This window comes from Octopus bimaculoides, chromosome 2 (genome assembly GCF_046866305.1).
Source record: "Octopus bimaculoides isolate indiv1 chromosome 2, ASM4686630v1, whole genome shotgun sequence".
Lineage (NCBI taxonomy): Eukaryota > Metazoa > Mollusca > Cephalopoda > Octopoda > Octopodidae > Octopus > Octopus bimaculoides.
In genome coordinates this window covers 52,382,950-52,405,495 of record NC_142929.1, presented here as the reverse complement: position 1 = coordinate 52,405,495, position 22,546 = coordinate 52,382,950, and the positions used below count along the sequence as shown (strand labels likewise).

At 36.6% G+C, this 22,546-nt stretch overlaps 1 protein-coding gene across 1 annotated transcript; it reads left to right on the top strand.

Annotated features, from left to right (window-relative positions):
• The first annotated feature begins 1,034 nt into the window (after nucleotides 1-1,034).
• LOC106867409 (rRNA N(6)-adenosine-methyltransferase ZCCHC4) lies at nucleotides 1,035-22,331 on the top strand. The gene is made up of 12 exons (XM_014912276.3): nucleotides 1,035-1,195; nucleotides 3,012-3,213; nucleotides 4,353-4,542; nucleotides 6,976-7,067; nucleotides 9,030-9,102; nucleotides 12,079-12,298; nucleotides 13,575-13,675; nucleotides 15,991-16,109; nucleotides 17,526-17,601; nucleotides 17,952-18,075; nucleotides 19,723-19,801; nucleotides 22,237-22,331. The coding sequence occupies exons 1-12, from the start codon at nucleotides 1,123-1,125 to the stop codon at nucleotides 22,286-22,288; spliced, it is 1,401 nt and encodes a 466-aa protein (XP_014767762.2). The 5' UTR covers nucleotides 1,035-1,122; the 3' UTR covers nucleotides 22,289-22,331.
• Nucleotides 22,332-22,546: the final 215 nt, after the last annotated feature.

The window sequence follows — 22,546 nt, the reverse complement described above, 5'->3', positions numbered from 1 at the left end:
ATTTTGCTTTCCATCCTTTAGAGGTCAATGAAGAATGGGGTTGATTCTTTCCCCCATTTTCTCTTTATCTCTCCCTCTCGCTGAAAGAAATGGTTGTGAGCAGACCTGGAAAAGAGAGGGACTGGCTCTGCCTAGCTTAAAATCTTCAAAACACACCATATGTCACAAAACAACTCTATCAAGCAGTGAGGGGCCCAAAAGAAGGCATTTTTTCATGTTTGTCTTCACTAAATTGAACATCTATGTAGCAAGTCTCTCACCACTGTTTTAGCAAGTATGATGAAATCTTTGCTTTGTTGAAGAGGTTTGATAACACAAAAAACTGCCCATCATTATTTCTCATGTTCCCAAAAATGATTAATATATTATCATTAAGCCAATTGTATTTTCCTCATTATATGATTATTAGATATGTGAAGGTCACTGCATTAAATATGTTGACACTAATTTAACTAAGGAAGAATTACTTCGTTAGAAAGCGAAAAAAAAAAATTCTAAGAGAGGAAAATGGTTTGACTTAAACAGAGAAAAAGTACAGATCATACTTAGATTTACTAGAGTATCTGGTTAATAGATTAATTTAGAAATAAAGTGATGTAATAAAAAGACGATCTATGTTCTGCCTGTAGGCGTGGCCGTGTGCTTAAGAAGTTTGCTTCCCAATCGCTTGGTTCTGGGTCCAGTCGCACTGCATAGCACTTTGGCCAAATGTCTTGTATTATAACCCCAGGTCAACCTTGTGAATGGATTTAGTAGGCAGAAACTATAAGGAGCCTGTTGTGTTAATGTTTGCCCCCATCATCGCTTAATAACTAGTACTGGTTTGTTTATGTCCCCGTAACAGCAAGGAGTAAGTACCAGGTTAAAAAAAAAAGGAAAAAAATTACTGCAGTCAGTTTGGTCGATTAAATCATTCAAAGTGGTACTCAAGCGTGGCCGTAGTCCAATGATTGAAACAAGTAGCAGATAAAAGATGCGAAATATATATATTTTTGCTACCAACATTTTAATTTCGCATTTATTCTCTGAAGGATTAAATATGTATTCACTTGAAGACCTGACTGTTCTGCTCTGCAGGCAAATACAACCACTATTTCACATCGGCGCACATGGCCAGATAAGATGGCAGCGAATGTAAATAATAACGATGTAGTATTGGATTCTACTGCTGCTAACGCACCACACTGCCCGCATGGTGAGACTATTCTTGACTCAGTAAACTCTGGCTTGTTTTCTTATAATTACGTTAAGATTTTATTCCATAAATTATGGTCATTCACTAGTAGATCCGATGTTTTCTTTTATCTAGAAATACGCTCATCTGGTCTTATTGAACCCTTGTTATAAACAGGTGTTATTTGAGGGGACCCCTACGTTGTCACTCGAACTACTAAAAATGGCAGTTCAATCTATCAGATTACTCTCTATCTTCTTAAAAATTATATAGTTTTGATGAACTTGGCCGGGAAAAAAGGTGCGACGTCTAGAAAGACTTTAATCACAGTTTGATGTTATCAAAAATGACTTCGAGCTAAACAACACCATGCTTATCTCTCAATACAGTCTCTTCGCTTACCTAATAAAAACTAATTACTGATGAGAATGTGTTTTTAGATATGCACACAAGGACTATTTCATCTTTGGTCTTTTATTTCTTTCAGTTATTAGACTACAGCCATGCTGGAGCACCGCCTTAAATTTTTAGTCAAATGAATCGACCCTAGTGCTTTTTATTTAAAGCCTGGCACTTATTCTGTCGGTTTCTTCTATATGTTTATTTGTTTGCATGCATGTATCCCCCCCCCTCTCTCTCTCTCTATATATATATATACACACACACACACACAACCTCTCAGTGCTTCAAACCTTTTACTGTATTATTATTTTCATTTCAATAGCTAAGTTGATGGAATTACCTAATAGAAGTACTCAGAGTCTATAGAGTTGCTCTGCAACATCAGCTGCCTTTCAACAGGGATTATTTTCAAGGAGCTTGCTTACGAACCACATGGTTCCGGGTTCAGTCTCACTGCGTGGCACCTTTCGCAAGTATCTTCTACTATAGCCTCGGGCCGACCAAAGCCTTGTGAGTGAAACAAGTAAAAGAGTAATCTACTTGATGGCTCAACACTTGTCAGAGGGCAGGTCAACATAAGCAAGATCCTGTTGATTCCTTTGCTGGTGAATTGTTCACATTCTTGACTGTAGCAAGAGGATTCTTAAGGTTTTGGGCAATCTTGCACTGGCCAAGTCTACCCTCAGATTGTCTTACAGTACGACCTCTTTGAGAATCAGATAACTCTTTTGCTCCTGGTGTTCACAGTATGGCTAGTTGCTATAAACTGTAATCTGAGAAGAAAAATAACAATATATTAACAAGTTTGAAGTACCAGGTAATTTCTGCACAGATAAAGCAGTATAATGAAAGGTGTCTATTTACTTTTGAGAGGTGTGTATGTGTGTGTATCATCATCATCATTATCGTCCTTTTAACGTCTGCTTTCCATGGGTTGGACGGTTTGACTGAGAACTGGCAGGCCAGGAGGCTACACCAGGCTCCAATCTGATTTGGCAAAGCTTCTACAGCTGGAAGCCCTTCCTAACGCCAACCACTCCGAGAGTGTAGTGGGTGCATTTTACATGCCACTGACACGGGACCCAGTCAGGTCGCACTGGCATCAGCCATGACTTTGATTTCACTCGGTTCAACAGGTCTTCACAAGTATGGCATATTGGCCAACGATTAAAGGGTGCTTTTAAATGAGCCAGTTATGTGACACTGGCATTGGCCATGTCTACAATCTCACTTGGCTTGCCAGGTCTTCTCAAGCACGGCATATCTCCAAAGGTTTTGGTCACTTGTCATTGCTTCTGTGAGGCCCAACATTTGAAGGTTGTGCTTCACCACCTCATCCCATGTCTCTTCCTGGGTCTACCTCTTCCACAGGTTCCCTCCACTATTAGTTTTCCATGACATATTTGGAAAATATTCTTTCAATGTCTCTTTGTAGGGCCAACATTACTGTTTGTACGTTACATCTCCGGTGGTAAATCAAGCAAGAGATTTTATGCATGTTCAGCTTGTAGAGATCGTAAAGATTGTAACTTTTATCAGTTAGAAGATGAAAAAATCTCTGAAGCCAAATTGAAAAGAAGAGAAGAATTCAATAAAAGTCAACAGCCACCATTTACACACGAAAACTATCAACAAAGGTAATATATCATCATTATCATTGTTTTAACATCCACTTTTCCATGCTTGCATGGATCAGATGGTATTTGTTGAGGCAGATTTTCTATGGCCAGTTTCACAGTGAGATATTTCCCCCTGACCAGACAGGTTTTCAGAGAAGACTGGATAATGCTTGCATGATGTTGATATTTGTTTACAACAATCATGCAATGCCAAAGTAAGAAGACATTTTGTTCTTAGTTTTATGTCTGTCTAACTTAACCTACACGGTCAAGCATTTTTATGTATATTTCTAGAGGTTTCCTTTCATCATACAAATGCACACACTCACACACACGTTATATATACACATATATATCTCTATATATCTTTTACTTGTTTCAGTTATAAAACTGCAGCCATGCTGGGGCACACACCTTGAAGAATTTTGATGAACTTATTTTATTCTAAGCCTGGTACTTATTCTGTCAGTATCATTTGCCAAACTCCTAAGTTATCGAAATGTAAACATACCAATGCCAGTTGTCAAGTGGTGGTAGGGGACAAACACTGACACAAAGACATCTGTACACATACTCACTACACATTTATACATGACGAGCTGCTTCCATTTTTTTGTCTGGTGCCACACAGTGGGACTGACCCCGGAACCATATGGTTTGGAAGCAAACTTCTTACCACATGAGTCATGCTGAGAGACATACATATATTTATTTATTTATTTCAGCATATTGTATATTTTTTGGATTTATTGAACATGGGATATGGTATGTAGCATTATAACACCCCTTAAGATTATTTCTGTAGGTTTGTTTTTTAACCATGTTGGTAGGATTATTTAAATGTGTTTGTAGTTTAATGTAGAACTTTCTGGTGGGGGGGTCCTTTCTGAAGACTGAAACTATTCTAACAAAATAAACAAATACAATATATCAACAAGTTGAAGACCAAATATAGTTGGAAACTGATAATTTACAGTTCAGGGAAATTGTTTTTAAGGCTATACTTTAAAATGTTAGTTACTGTTAGTGGTATGTATTTTTTCAAGGGAATATTGTTTCATTTTACAGGTGAATCAATATTCCTTGGATCACTATACATTATTTTTTTTTTAAAGTTTGGTTCTGTATTTTTATTTTAATGCTTCTTCTAATTGAAGATTGCAAAGATTTTGTGAGAGCCCAGTGGAATCAAGATGTTATTGTATTGATTGTCAACTCTTGCTCCTTCCTACTGAGATAAAGCAACATCAACAGAATTCTCACAAACTTAAAAAGAATATCACCGACAAGATGTTGTCCAACCCAACACAGTTATTTCCTCCTTATCAAAGTAACAAAGTGTATGCGGTGAGTATAAATCATCATCATCACCACCACCATCACCATATAATTATCCTTAATGGGATTTGAACTCACAGTGTAAAAGTGTCATAACTAAATACCATAAGGTGTATTGATTCTGTCAATCCATTGCCCTAACAATAATAATCATCATCATCATCGTTTAACGTCCGCTTTCCATGCTAGCATGGGTTGGACGATTTGACTGAGGACTGGTGAAACCGGATGGCAACACCAGGCTCCAGTCTGATTTGGCAGAGTTCCTACAGCTGGATGCCCTTCCTAACGCCAACCACTCAGAGAGTGTAGTGGGTGCTTTTATGTGTCACCTGCACGAAAACGGCCACGCTCGAAATGGTGTCTTTTATGTGCCACCCGCACAAGCCAGTCCAGGGGCACTGGCAACGATCTCGCTCGAAAATCCTACGGGAGCCAGTCAGGCGGTACTGGCAACGGCCACGCTCAAAATGGTGCATCTCATGTGCCACCCGCACAAGAACCAGTCCAGGGGCACTGGCAACGATCTTACTTGGCTTGCCGGGTCTTCTCACGCACAGCACATTTCCAAAGGTCTCGGTCAGTAGTCATCGCCTCGGTGAGGCCCAATGTACGAAGGTCTTGCCTCACCACCTCAGCCCAGGTCTTCCTGGGCCTACCTCTTCCACGGGTTCCAATGATAATTGTTTTGGCGCAAAACTAGCAGTTTTGAGAAGGGTTAGTCAATTAAACTGAAAGCAAAGCTGACCTTTACAGAATTTACATTCAGAATGTTAAAAGCCAGAACAAATACCCCAAGGCATTTTTCTGATGCTGTACTGATTCTATCACTCTATCACTCTTATCATTTTTAACATAGACACAAAGCTCCAAATTTGGTGAGAGGGTTTAGTCAATTAAATCAACGCTAGTACTTGTCTGGTACTTAATTTCATTAATTCTGAAAGGATGAAAATCAAAGTTGACCTCATCAGGATTTGAACACAGGCATGTTGTCCAACATCCTAACAATTTTGCTAATCTAATTCCCTTGATGATCAGGTTGATGATATTAATAATAATTCTTTCTATTATAGGCACAAGGCCTGAAATTTTGTGGGAGAGAACAAGTTGATTACATTGACCCCCCAGTGCTCATCTGGTACTTATTTTATTGGCCCCCATAAAGATGAAAGGCAAAGTCCATCATGGTGGCATATGCTAACAAATCTGCTAATGATTCACAGAGGCAATGACCAAATGACCAAGACCTTTGGCATTATGCCATGCTTGGGAAGAAGACCCATCAAGCTGAGTAAAATCATAGTCATGGCAGATACTGGTGTCATGCAATTGGCATCCGTGCCAGTGGCAAGTAAAAGCACCCATTACATTCTTAGAGTGGTTGGCATTAGGAATGGCATCCTGCTGTAGAAACCATGCCAAATAAAACTGGAGTGTGGTGTAGCCCCTCAGCTTACCATCCCTGGTCAAACTGTCCAACCTGTGCCTGCATGGACAACAGACATTAAATGATGATGATGATCAGCTTAATAATGATTGATGATGATGATGATGATAATAATAATAATAAAAGCAGCAAGCTCGCAGAATCGTTTGCACGCCGGGCAAAATGCTTAGCAGCATTTCATCCATCCTTATGTTCTGAGTTCAAATCTTGCTGAGATCGACTTTAACTTCCATCTTTTCATAGTCAATAAAATGAGTACCAGCTGAGTACTAGGGTCAATGTAATCAACTTAATCCCTCCCTCGAAGTTGCTGGCCTTGTGCCAAAATTTGAAACCAGTAATAACAATAATGATTGATTTTTTAAATTCTCAATTGCAAAATAATGCTAATAATATAGCCTGAACAGGATAAACTATCCCTATTTTGCAGAGAAAAGTGTAGGTGGCTAGCGATTGAGAATTTAAAAAATCACTTCTTTAACTTTCTAAAAGACCTCTCAACGCTTCTAAAAGCAAGCTTTGTTTGTTTATTTACGTTTGTCGTAATTTGAATTTAATAATAATAATGGTTTCAAATTTTGTCACAAGGGCAGTAATTTTGGGGCAGGGAACTAGTCAATTACATCAACTCCAGTGCTCCACTGGTACTTATTTCATCAACCCCGAAAGGATGAAAGGCAAAGTCTACCTTGGCAGAATTTGAATTCATAATGTAACAACAGGCGAAATATTGCTAAGCATTTCATTCAGCATGCTAACATTTCTGCCAGCTCACCACCTTAAATAATAATAATAACAATAACAAGTCATATTTTTAAAAATAATATTTCTATGAAAATCAAAATCTTCATTACATATATGCATTGTTATATACTTTATATAACTTCTTTTAGCAAACTTCAAATAAGTTGTTGATAAAACATCTGCAGAATAAATAATTTGTTAAATTATTTTTTAATTTCTATTTTTTTGTTTTGTTTAATAAATTTCAGCAATACCATTTTTCTAGAAGAACTCTTGATTTGCTTAAAACCACTTTTGAACAGCAAAATATCAATCACATACTTTGTGTTGGTGTACCTAGGTATGTGTTACCCACCTCTTTATTCTCAATATCCATCAATATTTCTATGTGTTTTTCTATTCTGATATAGATATGATGGGTCTGACATACAACAAATCTTCACTTTCATCTTTGTAGACCAATATCATGAGCTCTGACATCTCAACATTATTCCATGTCTTCCCAGGCCACAGGCATTTCTGATTGTCACCATAACCCAACTTTCTACCTAGTGTTCATCTTCCATTCACATTACATATCTATAGCAGTAGTCTTCCATTATGTATTGAGAAGACCCATCAAGCCAAGTGAGATCGTAGTCTTGGCTGATGCCAGTGTTGTGTAACTGGCTTGTAAAAAGTACCCTTCAAATGTTGGATGATATGCTGTGCTTGAGAAGACCTGTCAAGCCAAGTGAAATCAAAATTATAGTTGTGGCTGATTCCAGTGCCATCTGACTGGCACTTGTGCTGGTGGCACGTAAAAAGCACCATTTGAGTATTGGACCTCACTGAGGCAGTGACAGGTGACCAAGGCCTTTGGTGATATGAAGACCTGCCAAGACAAGTGAGATCGTAGTTATGGTCATTGGCAGTGTCATGTAAATGGCACTTGTGTTGGTGACACACAAAAAGCACCCCTTACTCTCTTGGAGTGGTTGGCATTAGGAAGGGCATTCAGCCATAGAAACCATGCTAAATCAGGCTTGAACCCGGTGTAGCTCTCTGGCTTATCAGTTCCAGTCAAATTGTTGAACCCATGCCAGTATGGTAAGCAGATGCTAAATGATGATGTTGATAAAAAGAAGAAGAAAAACTAACCCTTACAAGCCAGTAAGAGAGACTTCACATAGTTGCTTAATTTGCTAATAATAGAAATGGATTCTCCCTAAAATCTCTCCTTACTATCTTAAAAGAGGAAGGACACATTAGATAATGTGATCCAAAATGTACTATCTAAAAATGATGGGATAGTCACAGTTGAAACACTGTTAATCATAGGTTTGGTCAATCAGAGCTGACCATTCTTTAACCCTTTAGCATCTAAACTGGCTCTACCTAGCCCAAGTATTCTACCTGTTTTATGTTCAATATGACCAGATCTAGCATCTCATACCATAATTTCATTCTAAAAATATACATTCACATCACCAAAATCTTGAAGCCATGAGGCAATGCATGATTAATTCTAGTCAATATGAATAAATAAACATTACATTTTACAGTGTAATCTGAATCTTAAAAGATAAACAACAAAAATGTCTGAAATCTGAGTCTTTCTCCCTCATTGAATGCTGTAGTAAAGTCTGAAAAGGCTCGGTATAATTTGGTACTAGATTAGTTTTATTCCCTCTTTTGTACTCTAGTTTTCACTATACTTTTCATTCATGGATCCTTTAAGATTCTTTTCTATAATAAAAAAATGTCACCTTATCAGATATGCAAACGATATTCTATCATTAACTCAATAAGTTTTGATAAGGATTTCTTGAATCTATTTAAGAGTGCATTTGTTTAGCTATAAATTCTGAAAATTAAGATTAATTGTTCTGTTCTGTGTTTTAATGTGTGTATTGTTTACAAAAAATCATTGTTGTTATATCAAAGTAAAACTTTAAACTCTAAAATTTCTCTTTCTATCATCTGTAAATGGCAAACTCAACTCTTGAGAATCTATTTTAAGCTTGTTTGTAACTTTTCTTACTATTTACCATATTTTCTGGCATATAAGTCAACATTGTATACAGTGTAAACATGTAGTATTAACATTCAAACATTGTCCCTATCTTTCTAAATCCTGCTGCAATTCACATAGAATTTTTGTTCCAAAAAACTCAACCTGTATGACAGAAAATATGATATTAATATTTCACTCTTAAGAATTTCTTGAAGTACCAACAAAAAAATGAGAAAATTTTCTCCAATTTCATAATTTTAAATTTATAAAAACAATAATCTTTTATTTTATCTAATTTAATCTTAGTCTCCATGAAGCCATCCAAAACGAAAAAAACTGCAAGATAAAATCTCTTCTTCTTGACTTGGATCATAGATATGTAAGTTTACATTTCATTTGTGTATGAGAAATGCCGTCTATGTTTCAGATCATTGAATCTCAATTACAAAATGTTTTGAGAGGATATCAACTTTTATTAACCTTTTAGCATTTAAACCTGCCATATCCACCCTAAATAGTCTCTCTATTTTATGTTCAAATTGGCTAGATCTGGCCTCTCACATCTAACCTCAATGTTACTCAAAAAATAAACAATCACATCATCGAAATCTTGAAACTACAACATAATATTGATTAATTCAAATCAATGAAAGCGAAATCATGATGGCATCTGTACCAGTAGATCACTAAGAGCACCGTCCGAGCGTGATCGTTGCCAGAACACCAGAAGCCTGGCTTCCGTGCCAGTGGCACATAAAAAGCACCATTTAAGCATGATTGTTACCAACATCACCTTCCTGGCACTTGGGCACGTGAAAAGACATTTGAGTGAGTTCGTTGCCAGTACCACTGGACTGGCTCTTGTGCAGGTGGCACGTAAAATATACCATTTCGAGCGTGGCTGTTGCCAGTACCTCCTGACTGGCCTTCGTGCCGGTAGCACGTAAAAGCACCCACTACACTCTTGGAGTGGTTGGTGTTAGGAAAGGCATCCAGCTGTAGAAACTCTGCCAAATCAGATTGGAGCCTGGTGTAGCCATTTGGTTCACCAGTCCTCAGTCAAATCATCCAACCCATGCTAGCATGGAAAGCGGACGTTAAACGATGATGATGATGAATGAAAATAAATAAGCATTATATTTGCCACAGTAATCTAAATGCTAAAGGTTAAGGAGTGGTCATATGAACAAACAAAACTTGTGTCTGATTATAAGGAAATGGGTGGGCAATTTAATCTTGATTTTATCAAAATTTATTAGGTAAGGTAACAGTGTTCGAATTACAGATGGATTTGGTATTAGATGGCTTGTTAATGGGTCATAACTTCTAATCTACTGTATATGTTACATTGAAATTTTGAGATTAGCACTATGCTGCTGTTCATTTATTTGTTAGTAACAGATATCAGATTATGTAGGAATGCTACAAGGTTATAGTTGTCATCTTATCCAAGGGAAGATTTATTTCATCTATTTCATGTTAAGAAACTGGAGCTAAGCAGTGGCTTTTAATGTGACTCCTTCTTTTTCTCTTGCCCTAGAAAAAATATCATGATCATATTACAGGCACATGTGTGGCTGTGTGGTAAGAAGTTTGCTTCCCAACCACATGGTTCTAGGTTCAGTCCCACTGTGTGGTAACTTGGGCAGGTGTTTTCTACAATAGCCCTGGGCTAACCAAAGCCTTGTTAGCAGATTTGGTAGACAAAAACTGAAAGAAGACTGTTTTATATATATATATATATATATATACATATATATATATATATATATATATATGTAAGTGTGTATGTGTGCATCTGAATGTGTGTGTGTTTGTGTTTCCTTGTTTTAGCACTGTATAATAGTTGTAGATGAGGTGTAAAATTTTCAAATGAAACAAATGGTATGTGCTGTCAATGCTGCACTTTCCCATATCACCTGTTTCAACATAACTGTAATATATTATATACAAACTATACCATTTTAATCCAGAGCAATGCCGGGTATCTCTGCTAGTATATACATATATAAGTATATATAAAATATATATGTATACGTAAAAGCACCCACTACACTCTCTGAGTGGTTGGCGTTAGGAAGGGCATCCAGCTGTAGAAACTCTGCCAAATTAGATTGGAGCCTGGTGTAGCCATCCGGTTGCACCAGTCCTCAGTCAAATCGTCCAACCCATGCTAGCATGGAAAGCGGACGTTAAACGATGATGATGATGATGTATGTATCACAAAATACAGACCCCTTTTGAATGCATCTACAACAAATGACATAACCACCATGATGACCTTAGAATAATTTTTACTTAAATATTGCACCTTTTTTAAACATAGTCTTGCCTATCACCTTTAGCCTCTTGTAATATATATATATATATATTGTTTTCAATATTAATATGTATACACTCTCTGAGTGGTTGGCGTTAGGAAGGGCATCCAGCAAATTAGATTGGAGCCTGGTGTTGCCATCCGGTTTCACCAGTCCTCAGTCAAATCGTCCAACCCATGCTAGCATGGAAAGCGGACGTTAAACGATGATGAGGATGATGATGATACGTATAACTCTATATTTCATCATCATCATCATCATCGTTTAACGTCCGCTTTCCATGCTAGCATGGGTTGGACGATTTGACTGAGGACTGGTGAAACCGGATGGCAACACCAGGCTCCAGTCTGATTTGGCAGAGTTTCTACAGCTGGATGCCCTTCCTAACGCCAACCACTCAGAGAGTGTAGTGGGTGCTTTTACGTGTCACCCGCACATATCTGTGTGTGTCTGTGTTTGTACCCCCACCATCGCTTGACAACTGATGTTACTGTGTTTACCTCCCTGTAACTTAGCTGTTTGTCAAAACACACCTATAGAATAAGTACTAGGCTTACAAAGAATAAATCTTGGGGTTGATTTCTTCAACTAAAGGTGGTGCTCCTCTACCGCCTTCATTTCTTCTTAGGTTGAGCATGTCAACATCACTGTTTCTGTGGAAGTTCTCTGTTGTTAGCAGTATTTTGCAGGTTTTGATAATTATGGAGTGGATTTCCTCTACAGACCAATCAAATATCCCAAATGTTGGGATCAGCACTGGCACTGCAAAAGCATTGTGGGGTATTGTTTTGTTGTAAGAGGAAAGTTCCGACTGCCATGTTTTCCTAAATCTGGTGTATGTATATATGTATGTATGTAACATACTCATACACTTGAATAGTCACAACACAAATGAAAGAGAGATAGTAAGGATAAATTGACCGTTTCATTAAATATATCTGTAACCTATAGCTGTTAGATTCTATATTATACAACAATTTCTCTGTTAGAATTGGGTTTTTTTTTTTTCTCTGATTTTCTTCTTTTTTCTTCAGATGCAGGTTTACTCAGTTGAAAAATTCTGCCGTTACAACATGTTTAACAACTATTTTTTCAACAATACAACAACTTTTGAAAAATATCAAAGGTTCATTGCTGAAGAAGATGTAATGAAGAAGTTAGCAGTTGTTTTTGATCCACCTTTTGGATGTATGATTGAAGTATTGGCTCATTCTTACAATAATCTACTGAAACAGTGGCAAAGTCTATCAAAAAGTATTGACCTCATTAAATTTTTTAAAATTGTCTTTTACACTCTCATCTGTTTCCAAATAAGGTAAAGGACAATGTTTGCATGACAGTGACACTTGTTTACAACTGTCACATGATACCAGGGCTAGGTGACACTAACACACACAAAATATATGTCAGCAACAGAGGCAGAGCTATTTATCCCCACTTAAACATGGATGTTCTATTAGAACAAACTTAACTTCAGTAGTTATCATGGGAGAAACTCTCATATTGGCTTTTTGTTACAAAATGTACCAAGGGGATAAATACTGTCTCTGTTCCTAATATATATTTAGTAAGCTCACTGGTTAATCGTGACACCACCACCTGTCCTGGCACTGTCAATTTATATATCACTGGTGAGGCGATCAATCACTGCTGCCTCTAGCAGTCAAGTGTCCATCATTGACAAGCCCAAATAAGGTTGAAATCACAGGATCTGGTGGTCTTGGTACTGGAAGGTAGTGGGAATATGTCTCCCTGCTAGTGATATAAACAAGTGTGCATTTTTCACCAAAAATCTAATATGAGAGCTCCCCTCCTGGTAACTGCTACTATAAAGTTTGTTCTAATAGAACATCCATGTTGAAGTGGGGATAAATATTACTTCTCAGCATTAATACTGCTGCCACACACACGCACGCATTAAAACATAGGGTAAAAATCAGATATTAATTAATATCGATTTATTACCAGGAAGCATGCACATAGAAAGAATCCGAGAGATTCAGAAAAAATATCTGAGATCTTAGGCGATTAAGGTATATTTTTATATATAAAGTTGACCAGTAAAGTGGACATCTAATATGCTAGAAAGAGACCACATGTTGTGTCTACTAAGACCTAGTAATTCTCAAAAGAAATTCAGCGAAATACCAAACCGTAAGCGTGCAAGACATATATATATATATATATATATATATATATATACATCATCATCATCACCACCCACATACATGATGGGCTTCTTTCACGCTCCAAATCCATTCACAAAGCTTTGGTTAGCCCCAGACTAGACACTTGCTCAAGGTGCCATACAGTGGGACTGACCTCAAACACCATTTGGTTGAGAAGCAAACTTCTTACCACACAACTACACCTGTACATTATATGAATTATTAATCTAAAAGCATTTTCATTAATAAACTAATATTCAATCTCCCCATTACCATATTTTATTTTCCACGAAAAAAAGGACAAATTCAGTTATTGTTATTATTAAATTCAAAGCCTTTTTTTTTTATATTTCATCCTTTAGAAACATCTGAAAGTGTATTACCAGCACTAATAATTCTACCATATTTTATGGAAAAGAGAGTTCAAGATTCCTTCACAGGGTTCTTTATGCTTGATTATAAGGTAAAGTATCATCGTCATAATTTTAATTACAAAGTAAAAAGTATCATCATCATCATCATATACACTTTTACACTTTTACCTGTTTCAGTTATTTGACTGTGGCCATGCTGGAGCACTGCCTTTAGTCGAGCAAATCGACCCCAGGACTTATTCTTTGTAAGCCTAGTACTTATTCTATTGGTCTCTTTTGCCGAACCGCTAAGTTACGGGGATGTAAACACACCAGCATCGGTTGTCAAGTGATGTTGGGGGGGACAAACACAGACACACAAACATATACACACACACACATATATATATATATATATATCTTCTTTCAGTTTCCGTCTACCAAATCCACTCACATGGCTTTGGTCGGCCCGAGGCTATAGTTGAAGACACTTGCCCAAGGTGCCACGCAGTGGGACTGAACCCGGAACTATGTGGTTCGTTAGCAAGCTACTTACCACACAGCCGCTCAACATCTTTTCCATGCTGGCTTATGTTTTCTACTTTTCCAGTATAGCACATCACCAATCATCTCAGTTTTGTATGATCTTATATAAAGAAACCAGCATTCTTAAGGTCAGCTGCACTAGTTTTTTTTTTTCCATACCTTTAAATAGCTATTAATTTACTGAAGTTTGTTTTTGTGACTGCCTTAGAATGGAGTAAAGACTCCTATAAGCATTTAAGCTAACTAACCAATTTACTTAATTGTACTGCTAATGCACCACCCAATAGTGGGTGGTAAACCTTAGCACCAACATTGTGTCATTGAATGCTTTAACCCTTCAGCATTTAAACCAGCCATATCTGACTCAAATATTCCAACTGTTTCATATTATAATTGGCCAGATCCGATCTCTTACGCCTACCCTACAATGTCAGTCTACAAATAAATAACCACATCATCAAAATCTCGAAGTGCATGTGTTTATTTGGAAAAAAAGGGAAAGAAAAAAAACAATCATATCTTTAAAATCTCAAAGCTATGAAATAATGCATGATTAATTCAAAACGACATCAATAAATAAGCATTACATTTGACAGAGTGGGGATTTGGTTGTTATTTCTAGCAAATCAAATGATCATATAGAGGCTTCTTTGGTTCAGCAGTTTGCATAATGATGGCGGCATGTAAAAAGCACCATTTGAGCGTGGTTGATGCCAGTGCTGCCTGACTGGCTTCCCATGCCAGTGGCACCTAAAAAGCACCATTCAAGCATGGTCAATGCCAGTGCCACCTGACTGGCCCCTGTGCCAGTGGCGCATCCACTACACACTTAGAATAGTTGGCATTATGAAGGGCATCCAACTGTAGAAACCTTGCCAGATCAGATTGGAGCCTGGTGCAGCCTCCTAGCTTGCCAGTCCTCAGTCAAACCATACAACCCATGCCAGCATGGAAAGTGGACGTTAAATGATGATGCTGATGATGAATTATAACTAGTTGTAAATTATTTACTTTAACTATCCTTGTATGCATTTTGCTTCATTTATCTGCTATTATAGTTAAAAACAAAATTGAAAACTCTAGAAAAATATATTGTGTAATGTATATATAATTCTATTATTGATCTTAATTATTGGACTGTGGCCATGCTGGGACACTGCTGCTAAGAGTTCTTAGTTGATTATTTGTCCAGTATTTATTTTATACTTGTATAGTTATCTATATTGTTTTGGGTTTAATCTTACTGCATTGCACCTTGGGCATGTGTCTTCTATTCTACTATACCCCTGGGTTAACCAGAGCTTTGAGGTTAGATTTAGTGGACAGAAAATGAAACTTGGCAAAGCAGAATCTTTTTACAGCCAGATGCCCTTCCTGTCACCAACTGTCACCTGTTTCCAAGTATAGTAAAATTTCCCATTGTCCTTTGAACAATGTACAGGTAGATGGCTGGACATGATTTTGCAGAGGATTGTAAACAAATGACACCTTTTGTATGATGGTGGTTTTTACTTACAGTAAGTGCTCACATTTCAAAGCAAAAGGATTACACAAACAGACACACACACATACATACATACATGCACGTGCATGTGTGCACACACACACACACACACACACATCCACATGTATACATATACATACATATATTTATATACATACATACTTGCATGCATGCATTGGCTACTTACAGTTTCTGTTTACAAAAATTTCACTCACAAGGTACTGCTCAACCTGCAGCTATAATTGAAAACGCCAGCTGACAGTGTCCACACAGTAGAAACAAAGCCTAAACTTGTTTCCAAAGCAAAAATTCTTAACCACGTGGTCATGCCTGTACCTACATATATATATTTTTTTATTATTTTATGCAAAACAGATTTCATATACCAATCATCGTCAGTTTACAGAGGAACATTCAGATAAGAAGTCAACAGTGAGAATATTTACCAATATTGAACGTCATTTGATTCATTTACCTGAAAATGAAGGCTACTGGTATGTAAAAATATGAACTGTCTTTCATCAACATAATTTTCTCTCTCTCCAAATGTTTTCTATGATACAAATGCTGGAAATATACTGCCTTATGATTTAGGGAATTTGGGAGCTTTTTGCTCTATTTTTGAACCAGTTTCTTGACTCTGTTTCCTTGGTCCTAGGGAAAAGAAAAAGATACCAGTTGCTTCTAATAATCCAAGAAACACTTGACAATTGCCATGCTTATTTTACATAATGGAGAAAGAAAATTATGATTTTTTTAAGATCACAATAAAAAATAGAATGATTACAACATGGAAGACACACTTTAGTCATTCAAAACACAAAAACCATTAACTTCACTTGAATAATTTTTATTTGATGTCAAACTTTTTGTAATACCAATTGCAACCTAATCACTGATGCAGTGGAATTATGTGAATGACCAGATAACTGTTGATATGATGAAGATTATGACACCAAATAAATGTTTCAGTGAAGTTAACAGTTTTAGTGTATTTTTGAATGGCCAATATGTCTTCCTTCCTGAAATAATTTTAGAACAAATCACTTGCCTGGTGAGTACACTTCCAAAAAAAAAAAAAAGAAAAAGAAAGAAGAAAAAAAAAAGACCATTGTTCCACTTTCTTCAGTAAAACAAAATTAATATTTATCTCATACACTGGTACAATAAGTTGAATCTATTGCCTTGACTGGATTTTTATGATTCAATCAATCAATCTCATACTTTATAATACATACACAAAAATATGTTATAGCCAGAAAAACATAAGGATGCCAATAACAGGTTTGAATTTATGATCCATGAGCTGGTTGGTAATTCATTTCATCTGTGCACTTTTGTTTAATGTGAGTTTTACTATTTTCTCTCGAGTTACATTTATTTAAGCGTATCTTGTTGTTAGTCACAGATTAGAGTTATTAAACAAACCTATAATAAAAGGCATTCTAGCCATAAACATCATATTTATTTTGCATACCTATCATTATATTGTTCATGTCCTTCCATTCCGAAAACAGTAGGATATGATTTGAGAGAGATTTGGCTACAATTTCTAGTAGCTTTAGGCAATACAGAGAGGATCCCTCATTCACTCGTTTTCATTCATCTATTTTGTTTTGGTTGTTGTTACTGTTGATCTCAAATCAGCTCTGATGAAGCAAATCTCTAACCAACAGCACATTTATCAAGATAATCACTGGTTCTTCTCATTTTGAAGCTGTGAGTGGGAAATAAACCCAAATTTCCCATAAAGTTTAATTGCTTCTTTATATTTTCTCATTTTGTTTTATTTTAACTTATTTAATTGTATGTGAGATGTTGTCTGAAAATCCACTAGACACTACATGAGGCATTATAACTGAAATGAAACTAATTCTATTTTTTTCATTCTTAAACTTTTATTTTAATAGGTATTGTGATATATGTTGCTGTTATTCATCTCCTGAAAACAAACACTGCAATAAATGTGACAGTTGTACTTCAAAAGTAAATTTTTGCTTTATATTTTCATATTTTTAATGAACTAATTAAAATCAACTAATCATATATACATATATAAACAGAATGCCACTGCCTGAAATCTGGAATCAATAATATGTACACACTCGTACACATATCATTATCATCTTCATTTAATGTCTGTTTTCCATGTTGGCATAGGTTGAATGGTTTGACCAGAGCTGGTAAGGCCATGGACCACACCAGGCTTTATTGCCTGTTTTTATAGATTGAACACAGACTTAATAGTAAAAATCTCTACTTGTAAACAAAATTTTTAAATGAATTTAAAAATACCTTCAAAATTCATTGTTTATAGTTTTTCTGTTATTTTTTAGGGTGGCAAGACATATGTCCACTGTGATAAATGTGCAAGATGTGTAAAACCAAACAGAATTCACTGTGATATTTGCCAAATTTGTCAAACTAATGGACATCAGTGTAATGTGAAATCTATGAAATGTAAGTACAGAACTAAAAAAAAGAAAGTTATTTAACTATAACTATTATTCTTTAAAAATTCTTTCTTAAACAGCCTTTCATTTAGAATTGTTGCATTGTATATAAGTAGAATTAAATTGTTTTCTCTTAGATTATTCTTCAATTTAAAAAGATATTACAGTTTTGAAACAAAAGGGATTAGTTTTACCTAGTTCCATCCATCTTCTTCATCTTCTGCCACTGTTATTGTTGTTGGCACTCCGTCGCTTACAACATCAAGGGTTCCAGTTGATCTGATCAACGGAACAGCCTGCTCGTGAAATTAACGTGCAAGTGGCTGAGCACTCCACAGACACATGTACCCTTAACGTAGTTCTCAGGGATATTCAGCATGACACAGTGTGACCCTTTGAATTACAGGCACAACAGAAACAAGAAGAAAGAGTGAGAGAAAGTTGTGGTGAAAGAGTACAGCAGGGTTCGCCACCATCCCCTGCTGGAGCCTTGTGGAGCTTTAGGTGGTTTCGATCAATAAACACTCACAACGCCTGGTCTGGGAGTTGAACTGCGATCTTATGACCGCGAGTCCGCTGCCCTAACCACTGAGCCATTGCGCCTCTATCTTCTGCCACTATTCTGCCTTCATTCATATAACACTACATCTGTACAGCATTGGATCTAAGTAACAAAAGCTTGTACAACATTTTTGCCACTCACTCAGTTGCCATAATAGGTTCCAGTGATAAGCATTGTAAGATGGCTCGGTACTATTGTGACTTCAAGTTTTATGTCAGAGTATCTGTCTACTAGAAAAGCTGCCTTCCCAACGGCCTTGTCAAAAATAACGAGAGCTTTCTCTATTCATGAGAAATCTATTTAAACCATAGAGAGGACCCTGACAGATACTACCATGCTCCTCACAACTCCAGAACTCCCAAACTGATGTCTCAACAATGGATGCAGTTTAATGTCATACCCATATACATTTACATAATGGGCTTCTTTCAGTTTCCATCTACCAATTTGCTCATGGTGGTATGTGGTGGAACTAAACTCAACCATGTGGTTTGGAAGTGAACTTCTTACCTATTCAGTCATGCTTCTACCCATCATAGATATATGCATGTATGTGTGCATGCTCATGCACATGTGTGTTTATGTCTCGACATCACATGATAGTTGTAAATGAATATTAGTCATGGAAGTGATGTTAATTTTCCATGAAGATATGTCCTGCCATGAGGAAATTATAAAAACAATTGTCTCAACAAATTCCACCTGATCCATGCAAGCACAGAAAAGTGGAATTAAAATGACGATGATAGTGGTGGTGTACTATTTTGAAAATTGTACATCAATTTATCAATTTCTTCAAATATAAATTATTGCTATTCTGCATTTTTTTTTTATCTGGAAATCACAGATGCCTTCTTTGCTAGCTTCTAGCTCAATCTTTAAAGAAAAATTATTTGACAGCAAAATAAAGAGAAAAATTATCTTTTTCTGAAACTTAAACTTTTAGAACATTTGAGTGTCTTCATGTAAGTAAGTGCTGCAAGATATTTAAATCTGGAATATTTTCTATTGTAAAATATGCAAATGAGATTAGGAAAAAAGGTATATTTTAGATTAATTTTGTCACAAATTTTCTTATTTTATTTTTTTAAGCTGGATGTCATATCTGTGGAGATTTAACTCACAAAAGGAAAGTATGTCCTCAAAACCAAAGTAATATATTAAATAAAAGGTAATTCATTTTATGTACATTGGTTTCAAATTTTGGCTCAAGGTCAGCAAATCTGGGGGCAGGATAATTCAATTACATTGACCCCAGTGCACAACTGGAACTTATTCTATCAGCCCCAGCACACAACTGGATTTAATTTAATCAACTATATCTTCCTGCAAAATTTAAGACCTTATAACAATGTTAGAAATTACTAAGGAATTGTTGAAGTGTCTATTGTCCTTACAGACCTTCAGAAAGAAGAGTTGGTAATTTATCTAAGTATATGGGTTTTTTTTTTATAAAGACATGTATTTACATGTGCTAATGCCATGCAACAAACTACAGCCATGAGTTTGGATTATTAGATTTTGAGTATCTGGTATCTCAGCAACACATTTTTGCTGTGTAATTAATCTATTTATATGACATGTATAAATTGTTTCTTGGTACAAAGCGCAGTTTTATATAGTCTGTAGTTGATGCCCAGATAAAATCAGTATAGATTTCATTGGACACTAAACTCCGCTTACGAAGACCTGTTGAGGCAAGTGAAATCGTAATCGTACTAAATTCAACGACTGGCACCCATGCCAACATCGTCTCTTTCATTGGACACGAAACTCAGCTTGCGAAGACCTATTGAGGCAAGCGAAATCGTGATGGCACCTGTGCCCAGCGTCGCCTTTCTGGCACTTGTGCCTGCGGCATGTGTAAGGACTTTCGAGCGAGATCGTTGCCAGTGCCCCTGGACTGGCTCTTGTGCGGGTGGCACATAAAATACACCATTTTGAGCGTGGCCGTTGCCAGTACCACCTGACTGGCCTTCGTGCCGGTGGCACGTAAAAGCACCCACTACACTCTTGGAGTGGTTGGTGTTAGGAAGGGCATCCAGCTGTAGAAACTCTGCCAAATCAGATTGGAGCCTGGTGTAGCCATCTGGTTTCACCAGTCCTCAGTCAAATCATCCAACCCATGCTAGCATGGAAAGCGGATGTTAAACGATGATGATGATGATGATGATATCAGACCTAATATGTCGTTTGTAAATAAATGAGTGTTTATTTGTAATACCTTTTGCTTTGACTAACCCTAACCCTAACCCTATCACTTAGATTTTTGAGTTTAAATTTATACCAGAATCAGCTGTCTTTCACTTCATGAAAATATGAGGATAATGATCAGATAACTGATCTGTGTTATTGCATGTAAGGATCCCTATCATATCATTTGATTGTCTTAGTGTATTGATAATAATTAATGATAATAAATACGAGGACAGCTGTGTAAAAAAGTGCCGATCTCTAACTCTGGAGGGAACCTGTCAAAAGAGGTACACCAAGGAAGATATGGGATGAAGTGGTGAAACATGATCTTCAAATGTTGGGCCTCACAGAGGCAATGATGAATGACTGAAACCTTTAGCAATATGCTTTGCTTGAAAAGACCTGTCAAGCCAAGTGAAACTGTAATCATGGCTGATGCTGGTGTCATGTAACAGGCACGTAAAAAGCACACTTTGAACATTGGGCCTCATGGAGGTGATAAGTGACTGAGGCTTTTGGCTATATGCTGTGCTTGAGAAGACTCATCAAGCCAAGTGAAATCATAGTTGTAGCTGATGCCGGTGTCACATAACTGGCACAGAAAAAGCACCGATTACACTCTTGGAATGGTTGATGTTAGGAAGGGCATCCAGCCATAGAAACCATGCCAAATCAAATTGGAACCTGGTGCAGCTCTCCAGCTTACCAGTTTCAATCAAACCATCTAACCCATGCCAGCATGGAATGCAGACACTAAATGATGATGAAATAAGGCTAAGTAATAAACAATAATAATTTTGTAGTTACTTCCAAACATTTGAATTCCTACTTCTGTGCCACAGGTTTTAATTATTCTTTATCACACACATGCTTTCTTTACTCTAACCCATGAAGGAGACACAGTTTCTGATCCAAAATTCAGTGTTTCATGTGACTACTCAATTTCCATACTGTCTGAATATCATCATGATGTCTGTTTTCTTTATTGGTATGGGTTGAACAGTTTTACAAGGTCCAGTGAGCTACAGAGCTGTGTCAGGTCCCAATGTCAGCTTTGGCATGGTTTCTACAACTGGATGCCTATCCTAATGCCAACCACTTTACAGTGTGTGTCGGGTGCTTCTTTCATGACACCCACACTAGTGGGGTTGCCAAGTAACTTGCAAGAGAAAATAAAGGAAAGAAAAGGATGATGCCCTCTTGATTTGAGAGAGGGGAGTGGATTTATGCAAAGTGTTCGAGATTATAGTATTATAATCTCACAGGTGCCTTGCTATAGAGGAGATACATAGCTTCCTCACTTGGATGAGAGTAGCTGGAAGGGAAATAAAGATAGATGCTTTATATATATTTTTTTTTTTTTACTACATTTTTAAGAAATTAATTTTATTTTTTCTTTCATAATTTCAGAAAACAGAAAATTTCAAATGAAGCTACCAACTGTAAAAAAAAAAAAAACTAAAACCTTAAATATTAATTTATGATTAAATGTTATTCAAATCTGAGAATTTATTTTTGCATTTTTTGACGGTTCATTTTCATGTTTTTTTAAAATTCTTGTTCAATGTTTTTACTGTGGTTTAATCATTTAGCTCCAAGTGAGCAAATTTGTGATCAAAAGCATTCCACTCATGACCATCCTTCTTACCACACAGCTACTCTTGCATACAATATGGTCACAAAAGAGTTAAATGGCAAACACAGGCAGAGGAGGAGTTCT

Coding starts and splice junctions, on each gene's coding strand:
- LOC106867409 (XM_014912276.3), top strand. CDS start 1,123: ATGGCAGCGAATGTAAATAATAACGATGTAGTATTGGATTCTACTGCT. Junction 9,103..12,078: donor TTGACTTGGATCATAGATAT/GTAAGTTTACAT, acceptor TTTTTTCTTCAG/ATGCAGGTTTACTCAGTTGA. Junction 18,076..19,722: donor TAATGTGAAATCTATGAAAT/GTAAGTACAGAA, acceptor TATTTTTTTAAG/CTGGATGTCATATCTGTGGA.